Genomic DNA, 27,502 nt, shown 5'->3' with positions numbered 1-27,502 from the left:
CCATCTTCTGCTACATATGCAACTAGAGACACGAGTTCTGGGAGTACTGATTAGTTCATATTGTTCCACCTATAGGGTTACAGACCCCTTCAGCTCTTGGGTACTTTCTCTAGCTCCTACACTGGGGGCCCTGTGTTCCATCCTATAGATGACTGTGAGCATCCACTTCTGTATTTGCCAGGCACTGGCATAGCCTCACAGGAGACAGCTATATCAGGGTCCTTTCAGCAAAATCTTGCTGGCATATGCACTAGTGTCTGAATTTGGTGGCTGATTATGGGATGGACCCCTGGGTGGGGCAGTCTCTGGATGGTCCATCCTTTCGTCTTAGCTCCATACTTTGTCTCTGTAACTCCTTCCATGTATATTTTATTCCGTATTCTAGGGAGGAATGAAGTATCCACGAGTTGGTCTTCCTTCTTGATTTTCTTGTGTTTTGGAAGTTGTATCTTAAGTATTCTAGGTTTCTGAGCTAATATCCACTTATCAGTGAGTGCATATCAAGTGACTTCTTTTGTGATTGGCCTCAGTAGTAGTCTCATTCATCTTCACTAAGGATAAGGAAAATAATTTTTAGTTCAGTGAGTCCAGTATTGAGTTGAGGGTAGTGCCAGTGTATGGTTTCCTAACAGGAATATCTGAGAGTGGTATGCTTGTTACACAGTTGTTTTGAGACAGATTGAAAGACTTCAGTTACTCTGGTTTCTCCTGACTATCTATGTCTTAAAGTCCTTCAAAAGTCAAAGTAAGACTTCTTTGCTCAAGAATAAATTCCCTCTGTGGGGAAGAGTTGAATGACATTCGTAGAAGGTAAGATTAGTTAGTAGCTGTTTCCTCTCCCCCTTCCCCTCCCCCTCCCACTCCTCCTCCTGCTCCTCCTCTTCTTCCTCCTCCCCTTCTTCTTCCTCCTCCTCTTCTTCTACTTGTTTCTTCTCCATCTCCTCTTCCTTCTTCAATGCTTTCACTCTTTAAAAAGCAAAAAGATGCACCCACTTGATAACCACTAGGAACCTGGCTGCTTTGAGACTGTAGAGTTGTAAGGCCATGCAGTGGCTAAGCTTGAATATCTTTGGTCCAACAGACATCTGAAGTAGTTCCATGTTGGTCTTTGTGGACTTAAAGGAAATGTTAACTGGTCTTGAGGAAAGAAATGTATTTAAGGAGAGCTATTTTGGCTCATAGTTCTAAAGGTTCCCAGCTAAGAAGTGGCCCATCATGTAAGTTGTCTGGCTGCAACAGCAGAGTAGGGTGCAGATTGCTTACTACATAAGCCAGGAAGCAGAAGAGAGAGAGAGAGGATAGGGTTTCCCACAATACATTTGGAATAGACAACTCCAGGGACCTAAGGAGGCCCTGCTCCTTCAGTTTTCACTGCCTCCTATTAGCACCGCCTTGGTGACCTCGCCTCTAACACATAGGCCTTTGGAGTTTGCTCATCCAAATCGCAGCATTCCCTAAATATTTACTATTTTCTGCATGCTTGTCGCCACCTAGGACTTTGGTGCATGATTTCAGCAACCAAAGTGTCAACCCGTACCAGTTTTGTAAACTATTAATAACAAGAGGAGGTGGAGCTCTCTATTTGATACACTCACACCTTGGTTTGCTTCATCTATTTTATCTCAGTGAGTGTCAAACCAAAGACAAAATAAAATAAAACCCCATTGCTCCTGGGAGAGTCAAGTACACGGGGGAATGGAACTCTGTAGTGCAAGAGTGTAATGACTCTCAACAGCTTACATTCATTAGACTCTGACCCAATCACTTTGCTCATGACTGAGAATTGGGACTACAGCAGGAGAAAGCCAGCACCGAGTTTGAAACTCCGAGCCAAACCTACCTACAGTAGGTCTCTTTTGGAGGTCTCTCTTCAGCTGTTTTTGCTTAGGGAGGAAATCTAATGTAGCTGAAAACTACTGCTGATTTTTATTAAGTGGAAATCTGGAAGTTCCTCTTGTAATGATAGAAAAGCACACTTCCAATTAAAGAGAAACTGCCAAAGTTCTGACATTCATTTATTTTATTATTACTTGGCTTGACCCTAGAAATGGGGGGGAATCAAGCAAACTGGCTAGGTTAACAGTCCCAAGGCCACAAGTTCAATTTCCTCACAAGCTGTTTTGTGATCAAATTCACTGTAAATCATATAACCCTTCACCTTTTGATATACAATCTTCTGTGAAAATATGTATTGCATGAGAGTCATCATAGTCACATTGCATTGGGAAAATGACAGCTTAGCCAGGCCAAGCACAGGGATTGCAGAGAGAAAGGTCAAGAAGCAGTATGTGCCTCATCAAAGGAGGGATGTAGTATCACTTTCCACAGCAGAGTCGGGGGATATTCTGTAGTGAGTCTATAGCAGCCTGTTACATTTTCAGAAATTTGGTAGGCTTGTTGGTACACCTTTGAGAGCATAAAACCCATCATGGTGGCCTTACCTTGAGAATTTGCTAAGGAGACAATGAGGACTGTTAATTCCAGAGAATCAATCTTTAAACACCATTACAAAACTGAATAAATGTCAGTAAACTTTAGAAAAGAATAAAATAAAAACTTGTTTGCCATTCACATCTTTGATTTTTTTATAAATAAATTTTGTCAAACACGATGGTATGTATGTATGTATATAAAATATATATATTTTAAAAGTCATCTATTTCTAAAACCAACCACAGTGACAACACTGTAGGCACAATTGTCCCCTCTGTTATGGAGAGGAAGCAGAATGACTGAGTCTCTTGTGTGTGAGGTACAGTCTGAATCAGTTGCCTCATCCTGTCCCATGGGTAGATAGTTCTTTGATACATCTTTACATTAGATGTACTGAGTGACCAGAACTAGAGGCACTGTCATTGTATCTGTAAGAAGATAGCCAATATGTTCTACCTTCCAAGAACAGAGTTGGAATTGTCCCCTGGGGGTCTGCACCCCAGCCATCTCTGTATATTTGCCCATGTGGACCGGAGGAGTGCATTACACCACATGGACAAGTAATGTCCCCAGTGCTTCGTGTTGCCAGTCCTCAACACAGAATGCGTCTGTAATCAGTTCTTATCCCATGTCCTATTCATCTGCACTTGCAGCTTTTCAAAGCCTAGTCTGAAACATCTTGGCACAGATGGAAAAGCACAGGCACTTCTAAGTTCCAGAGCTACAAAGACACAGACCAGACATCTGATATTAATAAATAGCTTGGGTGCAGGGAGAATTAAAAATCAGATTATTTATTTAGAAAGTTGAAAGTCTGCATTTTGATTATTATTCTGTTCTCAAGAGGAAGTAGGTGCTGCGTTTAGGGGTTTGCTGTTTTTCTTTCTCATCCTCACATTTCCCCCCTCCTCCCCCTCTCTCGTGTTTTGAATTAAAAATCTAAAGACAGCCTGCAAAGCTGTATACATAACTGCAAGAAGGATGCAATAATCACAGAGTGGTTTGTGATCTCAGACATGGTGGTGTCAGAGACGGAAGACCAAATGGTGAATTCCTCACTTCCAATCGGCTTCCTTGGAAAACCTTACCACTGTAGTATCATGGATAATAGCTTATCATGGATAATTACATTTTTACAAACAGTAGAGAAAATCATTTTGCTACACACATAGTACTTTCCAGCCGGGCCAGCTTCTCAATCTTTTACAGCTTTCATACATTAAGGCTCATGTGTTCTTTGTTTGTTTTAAAAAATACTATCACTAATAACAGGTCTGTTCTATGATCAGTCTCCAAGTAGAAGACACCAAGGAAGATACCCTTTCCTACTGCCCCCAGTCAAACATCTGATACTTTTGTAAACATGGTAGTCCTCATGCTTTTCATTAAATGGACTATGGCAACCAAATTTTTATGCAGATTTCTACAAGCTTTGGTCATTTTTTCAGCTTGTTGCTGTGTATAATAGAATGAACCGTGTTTAGTGGCAAGTCATTGAAAAGTTTAAAAATAAAAATAAAAATTGGGGAAATGGCCAGAGGAGAAAAACTGCCATTGATATCTTTGCCACTGCTATCCAGTGGTGTGAATTTTGGCGGGCCTCCCACCTGCTCTGCTAACCCATTACCTGCAGTCAGGTTCTAAGGAGCAGGAAAAACTACCTCAGGGACAGGACTCTTTCCTTAACCCCTTCTGAGCAGATACAGTGCTTCATTTTGAAAATGAAACTGACTCCCCCGAGGCCTTTGAAACTTTAATAATACACAATAAATAAAATCATATCTAATAACTCAGTGCTTTCGTTTGACATTACCACCCTCTCAGTGCGCAGCAACTAGAAACATAAATACTAGCAGGCTTCGAGAGCCCAGTTTCTATTTGCTAAATAAACTTGGCTGGCTTTAAATTCCTCTGTGTACAGTCATTAATACAATCCACTTTGACAGCATTTAATTAAAGTGCTTTTCTCTATTAAATTCATTAAAAGCCCCCCTCCCCGTATATAACTGCTTTCCAGATGCCGAGAGGCACGGGGTTGTCAGGCTCCCTTTGAAGAACTTCTCATTCCTCTTTGTAAAGTGTTTATTATGCTCCATTTAGGAACTGTTAAATATGACTTAGAAGGGAAGGCAGGGTCCAGGACACACTCTCTATCCCTTTAGTGATCTCTTAGAAAACAAATGTTAGTTTAACTCATGTGAACAAGCATCTCTATATACATATTTCTTTTACACTGAGTGACACTTCAGGGCATTCAGAGTAGCATAATGAAGATACAATTTCCATATTCAGGGCTGAGGAATTTGCATTGGTTATAAACAAGGTATTTGGCTTGAATCTATTTGCCTGCAGATTCAGGGAGAGTAAGTGTAGCTATCCAGTATTAATAGATTATTGACAGTTTAATGTCTTGGCACCTACTTAGCCCATGAAGTATAATAACCAGGAAGCTGTGCGATATGAAGGCAGTCAATAGCATTTTCAATCAAAACCTTTCAGTTAATTGCTGGTTGACCTTAGAGATTTCCTTTAGGCAATACCGTTCTTCGTTTAGAGCGATGGGGCCATATTGATTTGTGGAGTTTATTCCGAGATGATTATTTAATGCCCATTGCTACAGTCTACATGGTAAATTGTGCTTTCTCTGCATCTGCTGTCTGAATTGCCTCTTGCCCGATATTCTCTCTGCCAGCTCCACTTTAAAAATATTTCATTAAATCCATTCTCAGAAATAGAAAGTCAGGGTTCTTGAAGTCGTACACAATCAAGTGTTTTAATATGATAATAGCATTTTATTCATCAGTTTGGAATTATAATTCTGACAGAGACTCTGTCAAGGCTAAGAACTGTACAATACCTTAAAAGGATAGCACCTTAAAACAAAAGTGTTTTTGATGTCGTCCCAGTGCCTTTTGATCTCTGTAGATATGGGAAGTGGCTTATGTTTAGCTATCTATGCTTAGCTTCCATGACTTATTTAGTTTTAGTTGAATATTTAAAAAAAACAGATTTTAATAAAATATAAATAAGCGACAATGTGGTCAGAAAGCAGCAAAGAATTTATTTTGACCCATTTGCTCACTTTGAAATGTGTGTCGTGGAAGCTGGAGAGGCTGGGTGAAATAAAGCAAGAATGCATCTTTGAATTGATTTTGTTACTTTCTTTATTCGCTCAGATGCACTTCATTCATTCCACTCTAAGGAAAACCACATCAACATTTGATATTTGTTTTGGAAAAGACATTCAGTGTTTTTCCACGTCATTTTATAGCTAGATAACACTCTGATATATCTCAGTGAGGGGCCAGGGCCCTCTCAAGAGGTCACTGGGACCCATAGGCTTCGTTAGAAAACCTGGGCTGCTTTCGTAGATTCTTTCTTGGTTCAAGATCCCCTTCCTTTGTCTTACATGGATTCTCCAGGTTTTGTCTGCTATTTGCTGTTTACCTGCAGCAACTTCTCTGGTCATAGCAGCTGCCTGCTATAGGCTTTTTGAGATCTGTTGAGAACACAAATATTTTTGCATGTGAGGAGGGACAGAGAGAGAAGCAAATGAGTAAGTATGTCAGTTTCAGTGACCAACAACAGTAACGCCCTATGTGTCAGTCACCTCCAGCCCAGTGATGTGGGAGACTTGGAAAGCTGTATGTGTTGTATGCATGCAAGGAGTTACTACAAACTACTCTAATTCAAGTCTTTTCAGAAAGCATATACTCTTTCACCAAGATTTCAGTTTAATTAATGTGACATTCACTACTACAAAAGTATTCTGGACATTTTATGATAAATTTTAAGTTCCGACTATCTATTGAAGGCTTTGTGCCTTGTCCCATGAAGTGTTTGGTATTCAAGAATAGATGACTGTCACCAGCATGTAAGTACCTAGTGAACCACAAAAAAAACAATGTCAGAGTACTAAACTTGACTGGTGAGAGGACTCAGAAGGGTCCCAGAAAGGGACTGTCTAGGGTCCCTTACAGGAGTTTCCTAGAAGAGGAACAGCAGAAGGTAGACTAAGGAATAGGAGGGTTCTGACCACAGAGGTCTGGTTGGTGTGTAGCCTGCAAGGCAGGGGCTGAGCAGCAAGACTTGGGCAGAGGAATAAGCTACAGTCAGGTAGCAATCTTCTTGGACACTCAAAGAGACTTTGGCCTGACTTAAGGCCACAGAAGGCCTTTGGCAAGGTGTTTTGTGGGCTGTGGCAGGGAGGCCTGTTAGGAAGAAAGAAGTCATTCAAGAAAGAGTTTATAAAGACCTCAGTGGCATGCACACACACACACACACACACACACACACACACACATATATATATATATATATATATATATATATATATATACATGTGTACACACACACACATGCACATACATACCTTGCCAAAGGCCTTCTGTGGCCCAAATCAGGCTAAAATCTCTTTGTCCAAGAAAATTGTCACCTGACTGACAATCTTCCTCTGCCCAAGTCTTGCTGCTCAGCCCCTGCCTTGCAGGTTCTCTCTCTATATATATTTGGAGAGTGGAACCTTCCCACAAGAGCTCTTTAGAAGGTCGTCCTCTTCAGCACATGGGGTGGGCTGCATGTTGACTTTAAGATGAAGGAATCAGTCAGTGGGAATTCCATGATCTTGGTTGTAGCCAACGTAGGGGTTTGGTCTTGGAACACCAGTCAAGAGTGTTAATGATTAATTCCCTGCTAATGTCATTTGTAAGTATATTTGTTTTGTACTGAGTTCTCAGCTATTAAATTAAATCCACCCTTAAGCAAATTCACATTTAAAAGTATAATCACTCAACAGTTCCAGCTTATGAGGATGACCAGCATGGGGTAAGCAAATAGGTTCAGAAGAGCCAAGGCAATGTGGCATGTAGACAATATGGACTTGCTGTGTGAATTCAAGTAGATAAGGATGCTGAGTAACTGGCCTCATGGGAACACCATTGTCCTCTTCAGCTTAGAGACTAGAATCTTTCTTGTGGGAAAAGGAACCTTCAGTCCAGTCACTCTGCCCTAGGGAATTAGGAACTGGGGATTCTGTTCCCAGTCACCATCCTGGGAGGAGGAGACTGGTTTTCTTGTCTCGTTGTTCATGGTTAAATAAGAGGGCCTGGTCCTTCAAGCCCCCACCACTTCCTGCGGTTCCTGGCACAAAGCTGAGATGCAAGAGTCTCCCCTTACCTTGTTTCAGTTAGAGCAATCATTAATATGGAGGATGCAAAGCTAATATCCCCATAGTGGAGTTTAGCACTGAAGAAGACGGCTCCTGGACTGACAGCTCGTTAACTTTTAGGAAGCGTTATCTCACACCAGTTAGTCTCTCTGTGTTCTTCTCTGGAAATTAGCAAGGAGGCCTGCCACTGATGGGAGTAAATGAAGGCTGAAAAGCAGCCCCGCCTTTGATGAGCCCTCATCTGACACTTTTTAGGCACTAAGTTACCAGGAATCTTGGCTCAGAGACCTCTCCTTCATGGTCTGAGAAACTGCCCTGCTTAGATCATCTGACTTGGTTTACCCAGTCTGGTCTTCAGGGTATAATAAACTATAATATCTCAGTGGTGTGGTAATGCAATAGTTTGTCCTTTACCAGAGCCACTGATTATAATGCCCTGCCTAAGATCTGCTTTCTATAAAAGGCATGTCCATACTTTTATGTGTTTGATTCACACAGTGCAGTTTTCCTAAGTCCTGTTATTAAGTGGTTATATCCAGAAAACAGAAATATGCTGAGGTCATATATTATTGGTGAGCATCTAATATTTTCACTAACCATAACTGTCAAATTGTTCTGCCTTTAGAGTGTCTCAACTGTAAAAATTATACAGAAAATGTGGCCCATTCCATGTCCTACACAGGCCTCAGACACACAGTAACCCGCCTGTGCCCCTTGGCCCCAAATAAGGAACCAAATGTGTTCAGCATTCTCTTCAAATAATTTACACCCCCTGCTGTAACACTGTGACTGGCATTGGCTAGTACCACCCCCATTTTGTTATTTTAGTAAAACCCAACTTGAGAGTTCACAAATCGCGTCTCCCAGGCATTAACAAGGTTGTTTGCATTTTGGTCACATTTTTACTTCTCTTGAGAATTATTTAGCCACCTAGATTAACTGCTTCAGAATGCTGGTGGTCATTTTAACCTGAAAACTTAGCACATCTTTCTTTTTTGGCCTTTGGCCATCCAGAAGCCATTCTGGTTTTTCAGGCTGTTTCTTTGGATGCTGTTTGAATTCCTGTTACTCAAGCCATCCTAACCTTTCACCCTGCTAGTCAGTGACTCTGCGTATCTTTAACTCAACAACTTCTTTCCTGTGGGCTGGGACAAGAACCACCCTTCCCCACTTACACCATCGAAGCAAGACATGTTGACTTAAAAATCAGGTTCTCAGAGTAACTGCCAGCCATTTCCTTGTTCCTCCTTATTGTTTTAACATAAATATGAAATCTTTGCAGCACCTTATCATTGCCTTTGCCTGTGCCTTAAATCTATCTTCAAAGGATAGGCCTTTTTTTTTTTTTTTTCTGTGAAAGTGCAGGCCAAGTTTTATCCTCTAAGAAGACATGATAAAGGTGATAGTGGTGTACAAATGGGAGAAAATGGAAAGGTGTGCTTGGTAGGCATTCGAGACTGCTCAATGGGCCAGGCTCCTCTCAGCCATCAAGATATACAGTCATGGGTTAGACATGCTAAAGAGCCTCATCTTCCTTACTCCTTGTCTAGATTATGTTGTCATGTTTATGGAATTGTTTTTCACTTAATTATTACTAAATGATCAATAAGCTTGACTCTCAGATGAGGCTGATGAAGGGGAGAATGGAATTTCCATTAGGTTCAAGGTGTGGCCAATGTTTTGCCTTTCTTAACGTCTAACTTGGAAAAGGATCTTCTTTGCTTGGTCTGCTTGCTTTTAATTTTTAGATTTTAAAATTTTATTTTATGTATATGAGTATTTACCTACAAGTATATATTTGTACCATATGAATGCCTGGTACCTACAGAGATCCGACAAGGGCATTGGGTCCCCTGGAACTGGTTTACAGGTGCTTGTGAGCCTTTGTATTGGTCCTGGGAATTGACCCAACCTCCTCTATAAGAGCAACAAGTGCTCTGAAACACTGAATTCATCTCTCTAGATCCTTCTGCTTATTTAGTTTTGGTTCTGATGTGTTTCTTGGTATCATAGCCACTCTATGCCAGAAATATAAACAAACATTTCTGTCTTTCTGCAATGTTGTAATTTATTGAATAATAGTATATACATCAAGTTTATCCATTTCAACAATAACAGTTTGTCACATAATCCTGTTTAGGCAAATTCTTATTCTTATTCTTATTCTTTTATTCTTATTCTTATTCTTATTGGTGGTGGTGGTGGTTTTATTCCACTCATAGTTGCTCATATTAACTTACTTCATATCATACAGCACACCAAAAATATATCTGTAGACATGTTTGCATTTACAGAATGAGTACAACCTAAAGTGGCTTCAGTCATTCCTTTTAAAATGGAGTCAAAAGCTGTTCTTAAAATGGTGTGTCTGGCGCAAGGAAGAGCCTGAAAAAACAAACAAACAAACCCATGTTTATGCAATATGAAATACCTTAGAGCAGTGGTTCTCAACCTGTGGGTTGCGACCCCTTTTGGGTGGGGATCAAACATCCCTTTCAGAGGGTATCCAAAGAACACTGAAAAACACAGATATTTGCATTATAATCTATAACAGTAGCAATATAACAGTTATGAGGTACAACACAAATAATTTTATGTTTGTGGGGTCACCACAACATGAGGAACTGTACTAAAGGGTTGCACCATTAGGAAGGTTGAGAACTATGTCTTAGAGGAAGGTATGGACTAATTTTAATATTTGGTAGCCATTTAATTGAGACATAGTTATTCATCTCAACTTTGCTGTTTTTATCTTATCAGCTCATTCAGCTGTATGAAGGTATTACTTCACTGGGCTGCCTCTTGGATGGTCATAGATTCTGGCCATTCCTAATACCATTATTAATAACTGCAAAATATTTATTTTACCCCAAACTATTCCAAAGTTGTTGGTATAGTTGTTCTCAATTTATTATTGAGGAGAAAATGCTATAAGCCGAAGGCTGTTTTAAGTCCCATGTTTCCTCCAAACCCAAGTTTATTTTAACGGATTATTGTGTCACAGCGTTGTTATGCTTTTATCTTTGACCAAAGTGTTTATTGTGAGAAACAGTTATTAAGCTGCATTAAAAGCATACACAGTCGTCCCATAGTATCTTGGTTACAATATTACAGGAAAGCCAGACTAAGGCTCGAGGATATTGAACATGGATTTCCATGTTGGACTTCCTATCAGTTTGCTTGTTTGTATTGATTTCTTTTGACATGGTCTTCCTTTATTGAGCTTCACACACTCTCTGTCCTTTTTTTTAATCCCCTTCCTACAGCTGTATGTGCTAAGAGCAATTGTACAAGGAAAACCAACTTATATTAAACCTGCCTGGAGTCAAAATGTAATCTAACACCTGTAGTCTGCAGTTTGTCATCGCTTCATGGGTACTCTTTTTTAATAACATATTTCCTGCGTTTTGACCTTAGGATACTGTATAATCGCCCAAAAAGCAACAGAACTAAACCATAGTTTTTAATAAGCCTTATAATGTTAGGATGTGAAATTACAGCCATAAGAGCCAACACAAGTAACATCATTTGAAGCTAAAAATAGTGCTGAGTTGTGTCTAAGAGAATATGTTTTGCCTGTGAAAATGTCTCCGAACGATAAAGTCAAGAGGCAAATCATAACGTGTGTGTGATTTCCCTACAGCCCTGCTCTCGACCTTACATGATTTGACTCAAGCAAGTATGCTTTCAACTACAGAATCTATTTTGAATGTTCTAGTAAAAAGCTTGACAATCATTAGGGAGAGTCAGGCTCACGTCTCAAGTGTGATTCAAATGGTATGGAAGCTGCCAATCCTTTTGGTCTTGTGACCCACTTTCAGTTTTGCAATTGATGACCTCAGTAATATGTCATGTATATCAGTCTTACCCAACTGGTAACTAACCGTTACATTGAGGAGTCTGCTAAGTTTTAAATAACTGTACATGGTACACATGTGTGCAATATACAGTCTTTTATATACATTTGGAGATATTTTAATGTCAGATATTTAATGTCTGATAATTAATGCTTTGGTGAACAGCAACTAGATTCTCAGAATTGCTTGTGTGCTTGATGTAATATGTGCTTCTGGTTGAAGCTGATAAAAGAATTATTATAGCAAGAGATAGTTTAACAGGCATTCCAGATAATTGAGAAATTCTTTTTGATATTTTAGCGAGACTTTGAAAGTGACATGTTTTTGTTTGCAAAATGGAATTGAGCCAACATATTGGTGAATATTTCATATTTTTGTATTTTATTTATTGGTCTCCATTTAACTTTGAATGGATCTTTTACCAGTTTATAACTTTACAGTATTATATATTAGTCACTTGGGAAATACTAGTTTGTTCATTTATGCAGATTTATAAATGTTGAGGCTTCTTAATATAGCATTTCTAAAAGCATCTTTTAAACCAATACTAATTTTCATCTGTAGTTTTTGTCTTTGGTGTCTTTGATGCAGATTTTAGCACAATCAAAGCAATGAGAAGTAGTACCTTACTTAGTTTTGCTTGGAATTAGGCTTGATGTCATGGGTGCCTTAATGCAGCATATAGTTTCACCGAGGTTCATGGCTCTTGGTTTTTCGAAACAGGGTTTCTCTGTGTAGCCGTGGCTGTCCTGGAACTCACTCTGTAGACCAGGCTGGCCTCAGAGATCCTCCTGGATCTCATTTTAAGAACCACTAGTGAGGGCTAGGTCCCTAAGAGTCCACACAGCTTATGACTAGAGATATCATTTCAAAGGGGGACTCTGGCTTTGAGGTTCAGTTCTAAGTGACAAATCCTTCCGGGGCAGCTTCCATGTGCCAGGTACCATGGTAAGAACATGTATTTATGAAGTCTGATGAAGGAAGAGAAGTTACTAGCAGAGATGTTCTCATATCCATGTGGACCCTTAAGGTGAAAGGGCCAATTACTGAAATTGTTGCTGGTTTTAATAATAGACATATTGACAAAAAAATACATGAAGAATTTAGTATTGATCTTTAAGTATTAATCACATTTTAAAAATGAAACTTGCTTGGAGCTGGAAAGATGGCTTAGTGGTTATGAACACATACTGTTCTCTTTCGGACACTCAGATTTGATTCCCTGCACCAACACTGGGCAGGTCATAACTGCCTGTAGCTCCAGATCCAGGGGTCACCTACATTCAACATGCACATACTCACATATACATATGTACATAGTTAATAAAAATAAATCTTTTTAAAATGAAAATTGCTCTTTTAAAAGGCTTTAGTTATGATCAGACCTCTGCCAAATACTTCATACAGAGGATCTCACTTAATCTTTTTTCTTAATTCTGCAGAATAGATCTTTCAAGGTGCTAAACACTGCATCTTAGAGAAGAGCTTGCTCAAGAGTCTCAAGGTTGGCAAACAGTGGTACTTGGAGTAGGAACTGCCTTGAAACCAGAACTTTATAACCCCAAACTTGCTTGAAACTTCTACACAGTTGTATGTTATGAGTTATCTAGTGCCCTATATGTTTTTGAGAAGAGAGGAAATAGCAACAACATTAATACACACACACACACACACACACACACACATCCCTGTTCTTGGTGACAATGTTGTTACTTACTATATGTAGATTAACCAAGAAGAGCCAGTGCTCAGCAGGGGTAAGAGTAAAACTAGAAATAAAGTCGAGAGGCTGTGAGATTGGCTCAGTGCAGCATATCAGAGAAGTCCTGAGCTCTCTGCTAGGCATGAGATGTGCCATCCACAGTTCACAGCCCAGTGGGCAAGCTATGTGGGCCATATACTTAATTCCTGCTGTTTATAATCACCAATGTTAGGTGTTTCCCCTGCTGAATTTTTAGACTCAAATTAATAGTCTCTACTACTGGTTTTGATGGGGTGGAGGGAAACTTGCCACTAAGTTGTTGAAACCTCAAGTACAGGACATTATATATATAGTAATGGGTAAAAATAATAGCATGCAATCATTCTTGTGTTTGGTATGCTACAGCAGACTTATGCCAAAGGACTGTTAACCATTGTTCTTGTTGGTTCATGTGTTTTTTTCTTGGAATTTTTGATGCAGGACTACTTTCCTTTTTTTTTTTTATTTTTTTGGATTGAGTATTTCATGTTTATTGGCATTGATGAGGTAAAACAAAGTGAGTAAAAGATATTTTGACTTTTTTGACTTTAACACCCAGTAGATGTGGACAGAAGATATCTTGTCCTTGTTGTCACCTCCTGCTGCTGTGCCTTATGCTGCAAGCAAGGCTTCCTTCTGTGAGTGAATCTTGTCCTAGAGACCTACATGCAGCCACCTGGAAAGCTGCTTTAACCTGTTCCCGTGCCCCCACCACCCTCTACATTCACCTCCGTAATCATTTCTCATTTTCTCTATATAAAAACGACCACAAAGTCTTGGCTTATTATAAGTAATCCAGTTCACCCCGTAATGATACAGTGAATTATATACTTTCCTAAACTTAATCATTCAAGATCTGACTTCCTTCCCTGCAGGCCAGAACCATTATACATTGCACATGGCTCCCAGCTGGTTCTCATTGAGGCCTTCAGAATCTGTTTGAGCGCTGAGAGCTTTAAGAAGAGGGCTTTATCTCTCTCCTTCGGCTTTTGTCATGGTTCCATGAGCTCCTTCTGTTTTCCAAGTTTCTCATTTTAAGACAGAGAAGCAGCATGTGTCCATGTTATAACTTTGCTTTGTAACTGGGCAAGAAGGCTTTAGGGCTCTATTTGAAAGATGGCATCTCTTCCAAATACATTTACAACTTTTCTTCCTGTGTTGTTAGTCTCATGTCCATTCATGTACATACATGTTATGTCTCAGCTCAGAGAGATTTCAGAAAATAAAAAGAAAGGAACTTTATCAGGCTTTGAAGTTTTAATTTGTTTGTATCCTGCCCATAGCTTACTTATTCACCAACCCTCAACTGTTGGACCTGGAACTCCTTATTTAGAAGCCTTCTAAATGAATGGGACCAATTGTTGAAGGTACCCCATAAGTACCCAGATATTTGATGCGTGGATCTACTTTGTTCTCTGTGAATTCAAGGCTGATTGTTGTAAACACAGTTCCTTTTAGGTGTGGTACGTGCCACAGCTGAAGAAGGCGGCCATCAATTAAATGTAGAGTAATTATTTCTTCCAGGGCTCAGTTCTGGCTACTTTATACTAATGTTTCCATTTCGGATAATTTAACAATGATGTAGTAACAGTATGTGCTGAATACTTCGGGGTTAGTATGTGGGCATACAGGTATTTGCCCTTCTGCCTTAGTGTAGTATTTTACAGCTCAAGCTCTGCTTTTGGCTAGAATAAATTGTAGGATCACAGGTTTCTCAGGGGTATTGTTTCACCCTGATGTTAAAATGCTAAGCTCCCCATGATGCAGGACTGGATCTGTCTCTCTCTATTGTCACTGCATGAAAATGCAGGACCAGTACTTTGAGTTTTGAAGCATCTTGGTCTTTGCGGTTCATCTTAGCATTGCACGCAGGAGGCACCCAAGCACCATTAGTGCTGTGGCTAATGGGACTGAAGAACTGAAGGATTTTTTAAAATATATTTTATTAATTTAAATGTAAGGGGGAGTGTCTGAAAAAATAGCTTATTTGCTAACGTGCTTGCTACATGAACTAGGACATGAGTTTACATCCAGACCCCATGCTAGTGTGCTTCTAATCCCAGTACCTGAGAGGTTGAGACATGTGGATTCCTGCAGCTGAATGGCCAGCCAGTCTAGCTTCCTCAGTGTGTTCTAGACCTATGAGCTCTCCTGGGTCAGAAAAGGGGGCATGAGGAGTAAATGGTGCCTGGGACTAGACATTCAGAGCTGACCTCTGACCTCCCTCCACAGACACACACACACATTGGCACACATGTGAAATAAATAAATGTAAAGCCGCCTGCAGCCATGGCCACTGCATGGGAGAGCATACTCCACTGAGCCGGCCTTGTTGTTTTTCAGATGCCGCAGGCTTGTCCTTTCCTCCCAGCCTTTTTGCTTGCTTCCTTTGTCTGGAACACTTTTCATACATGTGCCACCCCTGCCTCCCCCTCTCTCCCCACCCCAGGCCTCAGACCTCAGACCTCACGATGCTTCCTTCATGTGCTTTCCCCATTTACCTCTCTGAAGCACCTGCTCCACCTGTGTACTGCATCCTTGTCACTCATCATCCTCCTCTGGGCTGTTTGACTTAGGATTTTGCTTCCTGTCTATTCTAAGGACCAACTCAGCTTACCTCTGTACACTGTGCTCATGGGCTTCACATTCAGTTAGAGAGATGAAGAATGCAAGCTCTGTTACTTACAAGCTGGGGTCCCTCGACATATTTGGATTGTTTTTTTTTTTTTTTAATAAAACAGGTCAAAACATGGGATTACCATGAAATAGAGTATATATTTGAGATATATCATATATAACACATATAAAACATACATATTTGGAGCATTTGGCTTAGATTTCATGGATGCTAATATCCAATCCAACTGCTGCTGTTCTACCACTGCAATTTGTATATTTCATACTATGGGCCTCTCCCACCATATTCATGTTGAAAACAAATGATACTGAGAAAAAGGGAGAGGTTTTAACATATGCTTTCTGGTAATCTCATTTTAGAGATACCATAAATGCATTTGTGACAGAAAAATCCAAAACCCAAAAGAACCAAGGAGAATTAATGGGTACATAGAGGTGGAGAGTAAAGGCATAGCTGTCTTCACAAAGTGATGCATTTTATTATGTTAGAAAATCACAGGAACATGGTGCTGCACCTCAAAGATTAGAGATTGACTACTGGACTCTAAAAGTTTTGCCTAGTTTTAAGAACAAGTCTCAATATGTAGCCCAAGCTAGCCTTGGATTCTCAAACCTCTTGCTTGATATATTTCACAGCTGCACAACATCACACTGTTCTAGACCCACAAACTTTTTTTTTTTTTTTTTGGAGATGTGGTACAATTTGCACATAGTAAAAATCATAGCTCTTAAACATACAGCTGAGTAATCTTTCAGACATATTTTCATTCCTTTAATCAATGCCCAGAGAATATTTTCAGCATCTCCCAAAGACTGTATCCTAATCTTTCAGTCAGTAACTCTCAAAGACAATGTACTCGTGGTGTTGCTGCTGGTCCCAGAACTTGCTCTGTAGACCAGGCTGGCCTCGAACTGAGAAAGATCTACCTACTCTGCCTCCTGAGGGTTGGAATTAAAGGTGTGTGCCACCATGCCGAACTACTTCAGGCTTTCTTACTGCAGTATGTGTTTTGCTTTTTTTTTTTTTTTTCTTTTTTTTCTTTCTTGACTCTTGCACAAGTAGAATCTTTAGTCTTTCACAGCTGACTCCTTTGAACCAACACTAAGTTTGTGACAGTTCCCCTGGCAGGCTAGTTGGCCTGACATCTCTAGTAATAGCATACCTGCTTTACCCTTTCCGTCCCTGAGGAACACTGTATCCTTTCAACTGTGGGGCTTTTATGACTGAAACGACTAGGACATACCTTTCAGAGGTTGCAGTATTCTTTCTGGCTCTAGACAGTGTACCTTTGTGTTTGTTACTTAGGTTTTATGTGACTGTAGATGTTAAAAACCAGCCAGAACAAGGATGGCATCAAGTGCCATGCCAACGTAGAAGGATGGCATCAAGTGCCATGCCAACGTAGAAGGAGGAAAGCTCCAGGGGCTCACTCCTACACCAGAACTGAAGGCAGTGAAGGAATGAGGAGAGCAGGAGGAGTCTTCCCTCCGCAGGGGCATACCAGTGGACACACATCATAGTATAGAGCGTGAGCAGAGTGTACAGATTTGGAAATATGCATGTCCTCTCTCTCTCCTCTCTTCTCTCTCTATCTCACACACACACACACACACACACACTCACACAGGAACAAGTAAAGAAAAAAAAAAAAAGAGTCCAGAGAAGAGAGTAGATGGGAGGCTTTGGAGAGAATAGAAAAGTGATATAATCTCAAAAAGAAATTAAAATAACCTAGCTAGTCATATATAAGTGCAAAAACTGCCCAGTGAACTCAGGAATGGGATTGCTTGCAAGTGTGTCAATCAAGAATAACTGGAGTGACTTACATGGTATTTGCTGGAGACACAGACTAACCTTGACTCATTCTACTTACTAAAAGGGAACAGAGAGCATGCTGTAACAAATTCAGACAGGAAAACCAAGGCTTACTGAAGTAGTTTATAAACCTGTCCTGTGAGAAAGAGGAGGGAGAGGTGGGGGCTAAAATTGTTAGTGGGAGAATTAGGGGGAGAAATGGAGGGAGAGAGATGAGAGATGGATGGATGGATGGATGGGTGGGTGGGTGGATAGATAATGCTGAATGAATTGCTGCTAACCTTTAGATGAGAGGAACTGGAGAGTGCTTGGATTAGTGTCCTCTTGACAAAGACCATTTTGTAAGCGAGACAGTCTTGGAGGTGTGGAGGTGTTTCCTCTGTGTACTCTGTCTATCATGGAAACACTACCCAGTAAGAATACACAGACCCTGGAGAGATGAAACGTTATTCAGATCTTTTGCTAGAAACTATCTAGAGATTGTAATTCTTTGTCTAGAGGAGGTAGAACATTTTGGAAAAGTGGAGATAGTTGTGGTAGACATCACTGGAGATCATTACTTTTTAAGCATTTTATGTGCTGTGGTTGGGAGGCAGACAGCCATTGGCAAGTACCAGCATACAAGCAAAAGACTCAGTCCTTTATGCAACTTATAAGCAGATCACTTTTAGAGACGTTCATTTTGTCTTGTGTATCTGATCTTTTCGAGTCTGTTAGAAAATACTAGAACTTACTTCATGCCTGTATTGTCATGCCCACCAGCCCACTCTTCTGTCTTGCTTGGTCAGAAAGTACATTTCATTTTATGGGGAATTTTTATTGCCAGTATTTCTTTTTCAAAATGCTTTTCTAGTCTATGATCTGCAAAGCCCCCTGGGAGCACCTCCAATCCCCCTTTTCAGCCTGACTTCTCCCTATACTCCTGACAGTGTACTCCAATGCAGTGTGTTCCCAGTTAGTTCTTGATCCAGATTACACCTTCATGAAGAATTGTAGGATTACATTTATATTTATCTATTTTAGACTGCCTGTAACCAAATAAGCAGTGAGCGAGCCCGTGCTGTTATTCTCGCTATTGGGTGTTTCACATTTGTCTTCTTTGTACATTGCTCTGTTCTAGGAAATGAGGGGAAGTGGAGTAGCCCAACTGTAGAGGCCTAAGGAGAACAAATGCTATCGTGCAGAAAGATTATAGTAACTTCAAAGTAGAGTTTTGGAAAATCTCTTTAAATCTACTCAGTGCACAATGGAAAGCCCCTTAAGAACCAATCTAATTATTCAATTAAATGGAACCGTTCTGCTGGCTTTTACTACAGAAGGCAAGCATAATTTAGAAAATGGAGCATTTTAATTCTCTTTTGTTTTCCAATTAACGCAGTTGCTCTAATAGGGACCACTCGTGCTTGAGCACATGTCCGGCTAGAGTGTGCTTTGTCCCTGATTCCAGTCCCCTTTCTCACCAGAAGCCAAGTCCCTAACCTGTTGAAGCAGAGGTTTATTTATTAGCATGCTCACACTGCCCACATCATAGGCCCCCGAGCACACATCTTCCTGTAGTCAAAGCCACCAAGAACCATGGGAGCCTGCAATGCAGGCCCACTCTCCCTGGCGGGGATAATTAGGATGTTGGAATAAGGGAGCTCTCACTTATTTTGCTGATGCCAGCTTACCACATCTGACCACACGAGTTTGTTCTTAGTTGAAAGTGGTAACAAAAAACGCTAAGAACATTGCCTCTAATTGGTTGGCACTGTTTGGACAGATGCTAGTCCACTGTTTTATAGTCCTTTGTTTTTTACATTTTTCTGCTACCAGCCACCAGCTTATTACAGTAGGTAGTCTCATTATGTAGCCCAGGCTGGCCTAGTATTTGTGGTTCTTCATTCTCCAAGCCTCCCACATGCTTATGCAGCTGTGGGCCACCATGCTGAGCCCCTCATCAGTGTTTACTAGGTAGCAGTAGTATTTGGAAAAGAAAACCTGCCATGTTTTATCTCTACTATTTATTATCTCTATAAAGAGCTGGCATGTTCACATGGGTGAGAAAGGATGCTTTTCATCATAGGCCTCTGCGGCGGCGTGGATGGCGGGCTCTCTTACCTTTAGCTGCTCATGCCGAGGTCTGTGCTGGTTCTCAGCTAACAGTGGGCCACGCGGCTAGACCTGTGGTGGGAGGAATGGCAACAGGGGTGATACTATGGGTGATTTTTTTTTTTAAGGGTGGCTACATACAATTCTTTTTCTGTGTTGTTTGGGTCTGATTCTCTGTGGACTCTGTAATTTGGGATCCTAACTTGGGAGAACATTTCATGAAGCATTAGAAAGTTGTAAAGCAGAAATGTGTGTTGTTTTGAAGTGAACTTGAGAGAGCACAGGAAGCTGGGCGCTACTGAGCACAGACATCGTGGACCTCAGCTCCGCACTTGACTTCACAGGTCTCAGCAGGGATGGCCGTGGCTGCTTTTTAATTCTATGACACACAGCTGCGGGTCAACTGCCAGTTCTGGCCAAGTCTCCCCACTGGGTCACATTCTCCCTTCCAGGCTTCATAGAGTTAATAAGTTCATATTAGAGTGGAAGTTATTTCATGCAGTGGTAATGGTGGTGGGTGAGGCTCAGGGTAAAGTTGCCCACTTAGGGTTTTCTTTTATGAATGTGTAGCATAGGTAGAGATAAAAAGAGGGGTACTTACAAAAAGAAAAAGAAAAGGAGAAATATTTAAATTTTAACATCTAGCTAGTAAACCTTGCAATTAAAAATTAAAAAATAGAAATGTGGAAGTATGTTCAAAACAGAGGGTTAATTAGTTTATAGGGATATTAAAATGCCTATCTAAATGCGGTTAAATCAGTCAATTAAAATTTAAAACATACAGAAGTTATATCTTTAAATTGCTTGAAAAATTTACATATATTACTTAAAATAATCATATTTAAAGAGCAAAATCAGAACTAAAAGAAGATAAAGTGTTTTTTTTAATTTGACAAAGGGTAAGTTGTCCAGTTCAAAGTACTACCCATTTCTCTATACCACCTGAGGAACAGTGAGGCTGAGAAGACAAGGATTGCCACTGACGTCCTGGGCCAAATCCACTCCCAGTGGGCAGAGGTGAGCTCATCGCTTACACTGAGAAGCACTGAGCAATAACTGCGGCCCCTTACTGAAAAGGTTCCCCTGCCCCTTCCTCCCTTCAGAACGCTGTATTGTATATACACTATGCAGTTAATATATGAGCCATGCTTGTAACACCACTTTCTTTCTTTTTTGATTTTTTTTTTTTTTTTTTTTTTTTTTGGTTTTCGAGACAGGGTTTCTCTGTATAGCCCTGGCTGTCCTGGAACTCACTTTGTAGACCAGGCTGGCTTCAAACTCAGAAATCCGCCTGCCTCTGCCTCCCAAGTGCTAGGATTAAAGGCGTGTGCCACCACGCCCGGTGAAAAATTTTTTTAAAAAAAGTTTTTGTTAATCATTTTATTCGTTTACATTTCAAATAATATTTTCCCTCCACAACCCCGCCCATCCCATCCTCCCTCTCCCCCCAACCCCTTTGCCTCTATGAGGTTGCTCCCCCACCCACTGCTGCCTCACCTCTCTAGCATCCCCTTGTGCTGGGGCATCAAACCTCCACAGGACCAAGGGCCTTCACTCCCATTGATGCCAGATAGGCCATCCTCTGCTACACATGAGGCTGGAGCCATGGGTCCCACCATGTGTACTCCTTGGTTTGTGGTTTCGTTCCTGGGAGCTCTGGGGGATCTGGTTGGTTGATATTGTTACTCTTCCTGTGGGGTTGCACACCCCTTCAGCTCCTTCAGTCCTTCCCCTAGCTCTTCCACTGGGGTCCCCAGGCTCAGTCTGATGCTTGGCTATGAGTATCAGTATTGGACAGGTGCTGGAAGAACAACTAAGGGGACAGCCCCACCAGGCTCCTGTCAGCAAGCACTTCTTGGTGTCAGCAGTAGTGTGGGATGGAGCCCTGGGTGGGGTTGGTCTCTGCATGGCCTTTGTTTCAGTCTCTGTTCTTTTTTTTTTTTTTTTTTTTTTTTTGTCCCTGTCTTTCCTTTGGACAGGAATGATTCTGGGTTAAAAATTTTGAGATGGCCCCATTCCTCAACTGGGGGCCATGCAGATCTACTGGAGGTGGTCTCTACAGGTTCTATCTCCTCTTTGTTGCTTATTTCAGCTAATGTCATTCCAGTTGGGTCCTGGGAGCCTGAGCTCCCTGAGATTCCCTGGCAAGATGCTACTTCCTTAATCCTCTGACACAGGATGAGATGGAGGCTCAAAGACTTGCCCAGCTCCCCCAGCTATGCAGAAGAGTCTAACGTTGAACTGTGGTGTCTGCCAGTAGTGCAATGACTATCCTTACAAGTAGAGGTGATCTAAATAAAGCCAAGCCCCTCGAAACTCTGCTTGGTATGACCTTAGGCTTAACCACTCAGTGCCCCGCAATCTCAGTGCTGGTTTAGTTTATACAGTTCTGTCCTTCTTTCCTTTCCTCTTTCTCTTTTTCTTTCTCTTTCTCTCTTTTCTCCTTTCTTTCTTTCTTTCTTTCTTTCTTTCTTTCTTTCTTTCTTTCTTTCTTTCTTTCTTTCTTTCTTCCTTCCTTCCTTCCTTCCTTCCTTCCTTCCTTCCTTCCTTTCTTTCTTTCTTTCTTTCTTTCTTTCTTTCTTTCTTTCTTTCTTTCTTTCTTTCCATTGTTGTTTTTGAAACAAAGTCTTGCTAATACAGTCTAGGCAGGGATTAAATTGCAGTGTAGCCCAATGAACTCAAATTCATGGAAACCTTCCTGCCTCTGCCTCCTACATGCTGGGAGTATAAGTGTGTACCACCTTACCCGGCCCAGATGACTCTCATGAATCACAGGTTTCATAGTTGAGAATCTAAATCTTCAGAAATGATTTCAGCTTTTCCAAGATTTGACTTTAAGTGTGGTCTGAGGGAAATAATACATGTCTCAAAGGACTGGTGGCCTTGCATATGTAATCCCAGTCACACTAATTTCCTCCCCCTTCTGATTTTTCAGGTCCTTCATCGACAGCAGTCCCAGCCAACTAAGGAGAGCTCCCCTCCCAGAGAAGAAGCACCCCCACCACCTCCTCCAACAGAAGACAGCTGTGCCAAAAAGCCTCGGTCTCGCACAAAGATCTCTTTGGAAGCCCTGGGCATCCTTCAAAGCTTCATCCATGATGTAGGTCTCTATCCTGACCAGGAAGCCATCCACACACTCTCCGCCCAGCTGGATCTCCCCAAACACACCATCATCAAGTTCTTCCAGAACCAGAGGTACCATGTGAAGCATCATGGGAAGCTGAAGGAGCACCTGGGCTCCGCCGTGGACGTGGCAGAGTATAAGGACGAGGAGCTGCTGACCGAGTCCGAGGAGAATGACAGTGAGGAAGGCTCAGAGGAGATGTACAAGGTGGAGGCAGAGGAAGAGAATGCTGAGAAGAGCAAGGCTGCACCGGCCGAAACCGACCAGAGATAATGTGAACTCCGCAGGCAGAGCAATAGATGGGTCCAAGGACTTTCTGTTTTAGTTTCTTTCAAGTTCCTCTCAGCTTTGTTTTATTTTGTTTTGGTTTTGTCTGTTTTATTTTTCTTACCCTTAATGGCATTCCTCTGTTGCACAGGATAGCCTATAGACTGAGTAAGCTCAGAGTTTCTGAATCAGACGTCACCTTGGCAAAGACACTAAGTTTTAAACTTTTACAATTGACTCCACCATAGTAATTCCAGTCACGGGCGATCCTGCCGTCATTCCTGCCAACTTACGGAAGAGATACCAGGCAAATTCCAGGATGGGAAGACCCATGAGATAAATGAAGGAAGCTGCAAGTGTGTATATGTATATGTACATATTTCTATATTTACATATATATATTAAAATTGCATGGGACAGAGAACTTTACAATCCGAAGGACTAGACTGTGAAATGAGTTCTTAAAGAAAAGACTTGTTTATGTATAAAAACTAATACCACTTCACAGTGAGTCACTTTGACTTTGAGAAACTGCAGCCTGCTCTCAGGGCGGGATAACTATTTTTGAATTCCTATTTATTTTGTGTGTTTGTCCCTGATTTTTTTCTTAATTCTATGGCTTCCTATCTGGCAGCTTTTAATGGGTAATTTTTGAGGTATGTATTTAACAAAATAACACTGCCAAAAAGATGAGAGACAGGAGAAAAGAAGAGAGTAAAGTGGGAGAAAATCAGGGCATGTCAAAAAACCAACATAAGACCAATTCCTCCAGAGGACATAATGCACACCTTAAGCCAAGGACTCAGCGCCGTGACCCTCCACACTCCATTCCCAAGCATGCCAGCACTGTATCGACAGATGCCTTCTGTGGAATCCCGAGCCAAGTTCAGTGCAGAGGAAACTTGACCTTTAGCGCAGTCTCAATGAGTGACGTTTTGACGTTGGACCTATGGAATCCATGCTATGAGCCACATTTTGTTGTGAAGTTTATTTACTCGCTTGTGGCTTCAAATCTTAAAATTATTAAGCCTGCTCATTTAATATTGTTAGGATGTTATCCTTTCCTTTCCTTTCTTTCTTTCTTTTTTTTTTTTTTTTCTGGATTTCTTTTGTTCTTGTTTTTGTTTTGGTTTTGGTTTGGTTTGTTTTAAATAGAACATAGTTTAATGTAATGTTAGGTTAGAGAAAGAAGTTTCTGCCCGGTTAGGGGGCTCCCGCTCAGATAACTCCACCCGGCCCTCTCCCCGAGTGTTCCTACTCCGCTTCCATTTAGACTTCCTCTTCTTCACAAATCCCCTTCACTTTAGCCAGACCTCTGCAGACCCTGAGCTCACGCGTCTCCACCCTTCCCCTGCCACCACAGCCCTGGCAGGAACCTGGTTTGGAATCATGTACCTCCAGGCAATAAAGTAAGTGAAGCGATTTCAGCAGAGTCACCTACTCATCGGAAAAGGAAATAATTGTCCCAGTGCCCCACATAGCGCTTACCTTACGTAAAGCAGAACTAATGCCAACGGGCTGTTTTGTGGAACAAGCGTTAAAGCTGCAATCTACCACAGTTTGCCAAATCTCCTCCAGTTTCCTATTAGAAACAGTAGCATTACCTTCCAGTTCCAGTGACAGCGATTGCAAGAGGAGACCTCCCCTTCCTTTGGGACCGGCCTCCGGAACCCACTCCAGGCTTGAGATGGCCACTCAGCAGTCCCGCACGGTTGGATTTTATTTTCTTTTGTTTTGTTTTTGAGTTGTATCCTCATGCAACCTTGTCAAAGACCTCATGCAATATCACTTTGAAATTTATTTTCTGTTTACTACACAAACATTGTAATATAACTGTTAATACTATTTATATATTTGAAAGGTATAAGAGGTAGGAGTTTAAAAAAAAAAAAAACCTCTATGTGTAGATATTAACTCAGAACTTACACTATACAGGGAGAAGACACGTTGCAATACAAGCTAATTCTAGCTGCTTAGTAACCTCTGGAGTTTTCAAAGGGACATTTTTCCTGTACTTTTTCAAATAATGATGTTTAAAACAGTTACCCTTGACATGAGCGTCATGCAGCTTTGCAAAAGGATGGCTGTTTGCAATTGAGGCCTGGGCCCGCCCGTCCCCTTTCTGTAGATGCTGCAGCTTTAATCCGAGAGTCCACAGTTGCTGCTTCCTGATCTCCGAGTTACTCTTTCCAAATTGTCTTCTGACGCTGTTGCTGAAGTCACTCTGTACACATCTTAGACACCGATTTTTTGCCAAGCTCTTACAGGTGGTTCATCGATCGATGGCATCCGCATTTGGTATCTTTTACACTTCAACCAAAAATTTATTAGGTATTTTTCAATGCTAAGTCTTGCCTTTTATTTTTTAATTTCACTGCCAAGTTTGCAGTGGTTCTAAGTGAATCTGTGGGCATTTTAGCCTGTGGTCTTGCCAGATCTTTGCGAATTACAATGCATATATGTCTATTTATTCAATATCTGTCATATAATATCTATTTGGAAGAAGAAACTTTCTCTTGTAGTGCCTCTTGACAAAGCACAATTTCCCGCCCTTTTTTTTTTGTGAAATGAAGAAAAAAACAAATTGTGTTTTATTGCAGTATCAATAATGTGAATAAGGATTAACATATTGTAAATGTTCCTTTTTCCATGTAAATCAACTATCTTTGTTATCACTAAGTGATAATTTTTAACTTATGTGCATTGTTAGGCTGTTAGAATTTTTTGGTTGTTAAATAAAACGCATTCAATAAATCTGACTTTGTTTGTCAAATAGTTTACTGGACAATAGTCCCCCTTTCCCACGTTAAGTCTTCAAGTGGAACAAGACCTGGAGAATCTAGAAAAATATTTTAGAAGACTGTGGTACCCGCAGTTACAGATGTTTCAGTTCTGTTCAGTGTGTGGATTCCATTGCACATGTGAACTGTGTGTGTCTCTCAGCATATCTGAACACACACATGTGAACTCTGTGTGTGTCTCTCAGCATTTCTGAACACACACATGCTCACATGCTGTCATGGACGACCTGGAGAATCATTTAGCCACTGTCTTGTTGTATATGAACAAAATTCAAATGTATAAAGATATATTTATGGGCTCACTTCTTTATTTTTCTAGTGAATATTTTCTGTTTATAATTAAAAAACCACAAATGACTGCGTGTCAGGAAACTTTTGGAACACATATGTCCATGGTTAATGGACATAATAAAAGTCTTTTATATTTAGAGCCTGGGTACCATAATGTGTGCTTAGAGGAATGCCGGAAGGATTGATGTATCTGAGAAATGTGCGAAAATGATTTTTTAGAAAGTGCTTACGACGGAAAAGATTACTCCAAAGACTAAAGTTAATAAAGAAAGAGCAAGTGTTTAGCTACAGAGAATGTAAATTAAAAAATGGTTTTGGTTTTTAGATATTGTTGATTTTTCCTGCCTTTTTCCTTTTTTATCTCTCTGCTTTGGTGGGTGTGCAGATTAACTTTTTTTTTTTCTTTTCTCCATGGTGGAGCCCACATGTCAGGTAACTGTCGTAAGGACAGATAGATAAAACTGGATGTTTACAGAAATGCAGACAGCCTAAGTTTTCTGAGGGCTAACAAGAGCTCAACTTGGGGGTGAGCCATATTCTCAGTGCAAATGTAAATGAGCTCTGGTTTGGGAGGAAGAGAAGCATTGGAGGGATAATTTGACTTTTAACACAAGTAGCTTCCACAGTCCCACACGTCTTCTGCATGTTTAGAGTCTGGAGTTCACCAGAGATAGACTGTAAAGTGAAAAGGGCCACCGGACAGGTGAGCGGCTCTGCTGCAGCTAGCTGCTTCTCTTTCCAAGAAGATTCAAAGGAATTTCTGGACTACCAGAAGAGCCACCACTCTTGTGGGGAGGATTATAAGAGAAAATACGTGGCATTATCAAGAGTGATTCTGAAAGACTTAGCTGCATACATGAAGGGAAGGGGCAGGAAAATACTGACTAAGACATTGCCCCCAGATAAATGACATGGCTAAGGTAAGTCAGCTTCACAAAGCTGTCAGAGTTCCCAGACCTCTCCATCCAAAGTTCCATTCCCCCTGCATCCATTGTTCTGTGTTCTATCTTTATGGCCCATGATTACTGGTAGAGCTCTGGCTGTCACTTCTATCTTCCATAGACGTGGATAGAGGGTAATAAACAATTTCATATTTACATCTTTGAGATTTTTTTTACAAGTCCTGTGTCTGAATATATGGGGCAGAAATGTTTCTAGCTGTGCCATTAGCTCCAGGAAAAGGAGAGTGGGTTTTGGGAGTCAGCTAATAGCTGCTGCCCCAGAAGATATCCAAAAGGGATGCTGGAAATAATAGATAAGGACAAAAGGAAGAGGCA

At 40.9% G+C, this 27,502-nt stretch overlaps 1 protein-coding gene across 5 annotated transcripts in view; it reads left to right on the top strand.

Annotated features, from left to right (window-relative positions):
• Satb2 (SATB homeobox 2) overlaps window positions 1-25,000 on the top strand; it is a 177,087-nt gene extending 152,087 nt beyond the window's left edge. For all 5 annotated transcript variants that reach the window (XM_029481375.2, XM_029481371.2, XM_021161889.3 and 2 more), the window contains one exon: window positions 22,678-25,000. In XM_029481375.2, the coding sequence (XP_029337235.1) occupies window positions 22,678-23,139 (462 nt within the window). In that variant the 3' untranslated portion in view covers window positions 23,140-25,000. The remainder of the gene's footprint in view (window positions 1-22,677) is intronic.
• Window positions 25,001-27,502: the final 2,502 nt, after the last annotated feature.

The sequence above is a fragment of the Mus caroli genome, unplaced genomic scaffold (genome assembly GCF_978045245.1).
Source record: "Mus caroli unplaced genomic scaffold, Mus_caroli_1 scaffold_1, whole genome shotgun sequence".
Taxonomy (NCBI): Eukaryota; Metazoa; Chordata; class Mammalia; order Rodentia; family Muridae; genus Mus; species Mus caroli.
The sequence above is the reverse complement of the archived record's forward strand: the minus strand, read 5'-3'. Positions and strand labels throughout refer to the sequence as shown.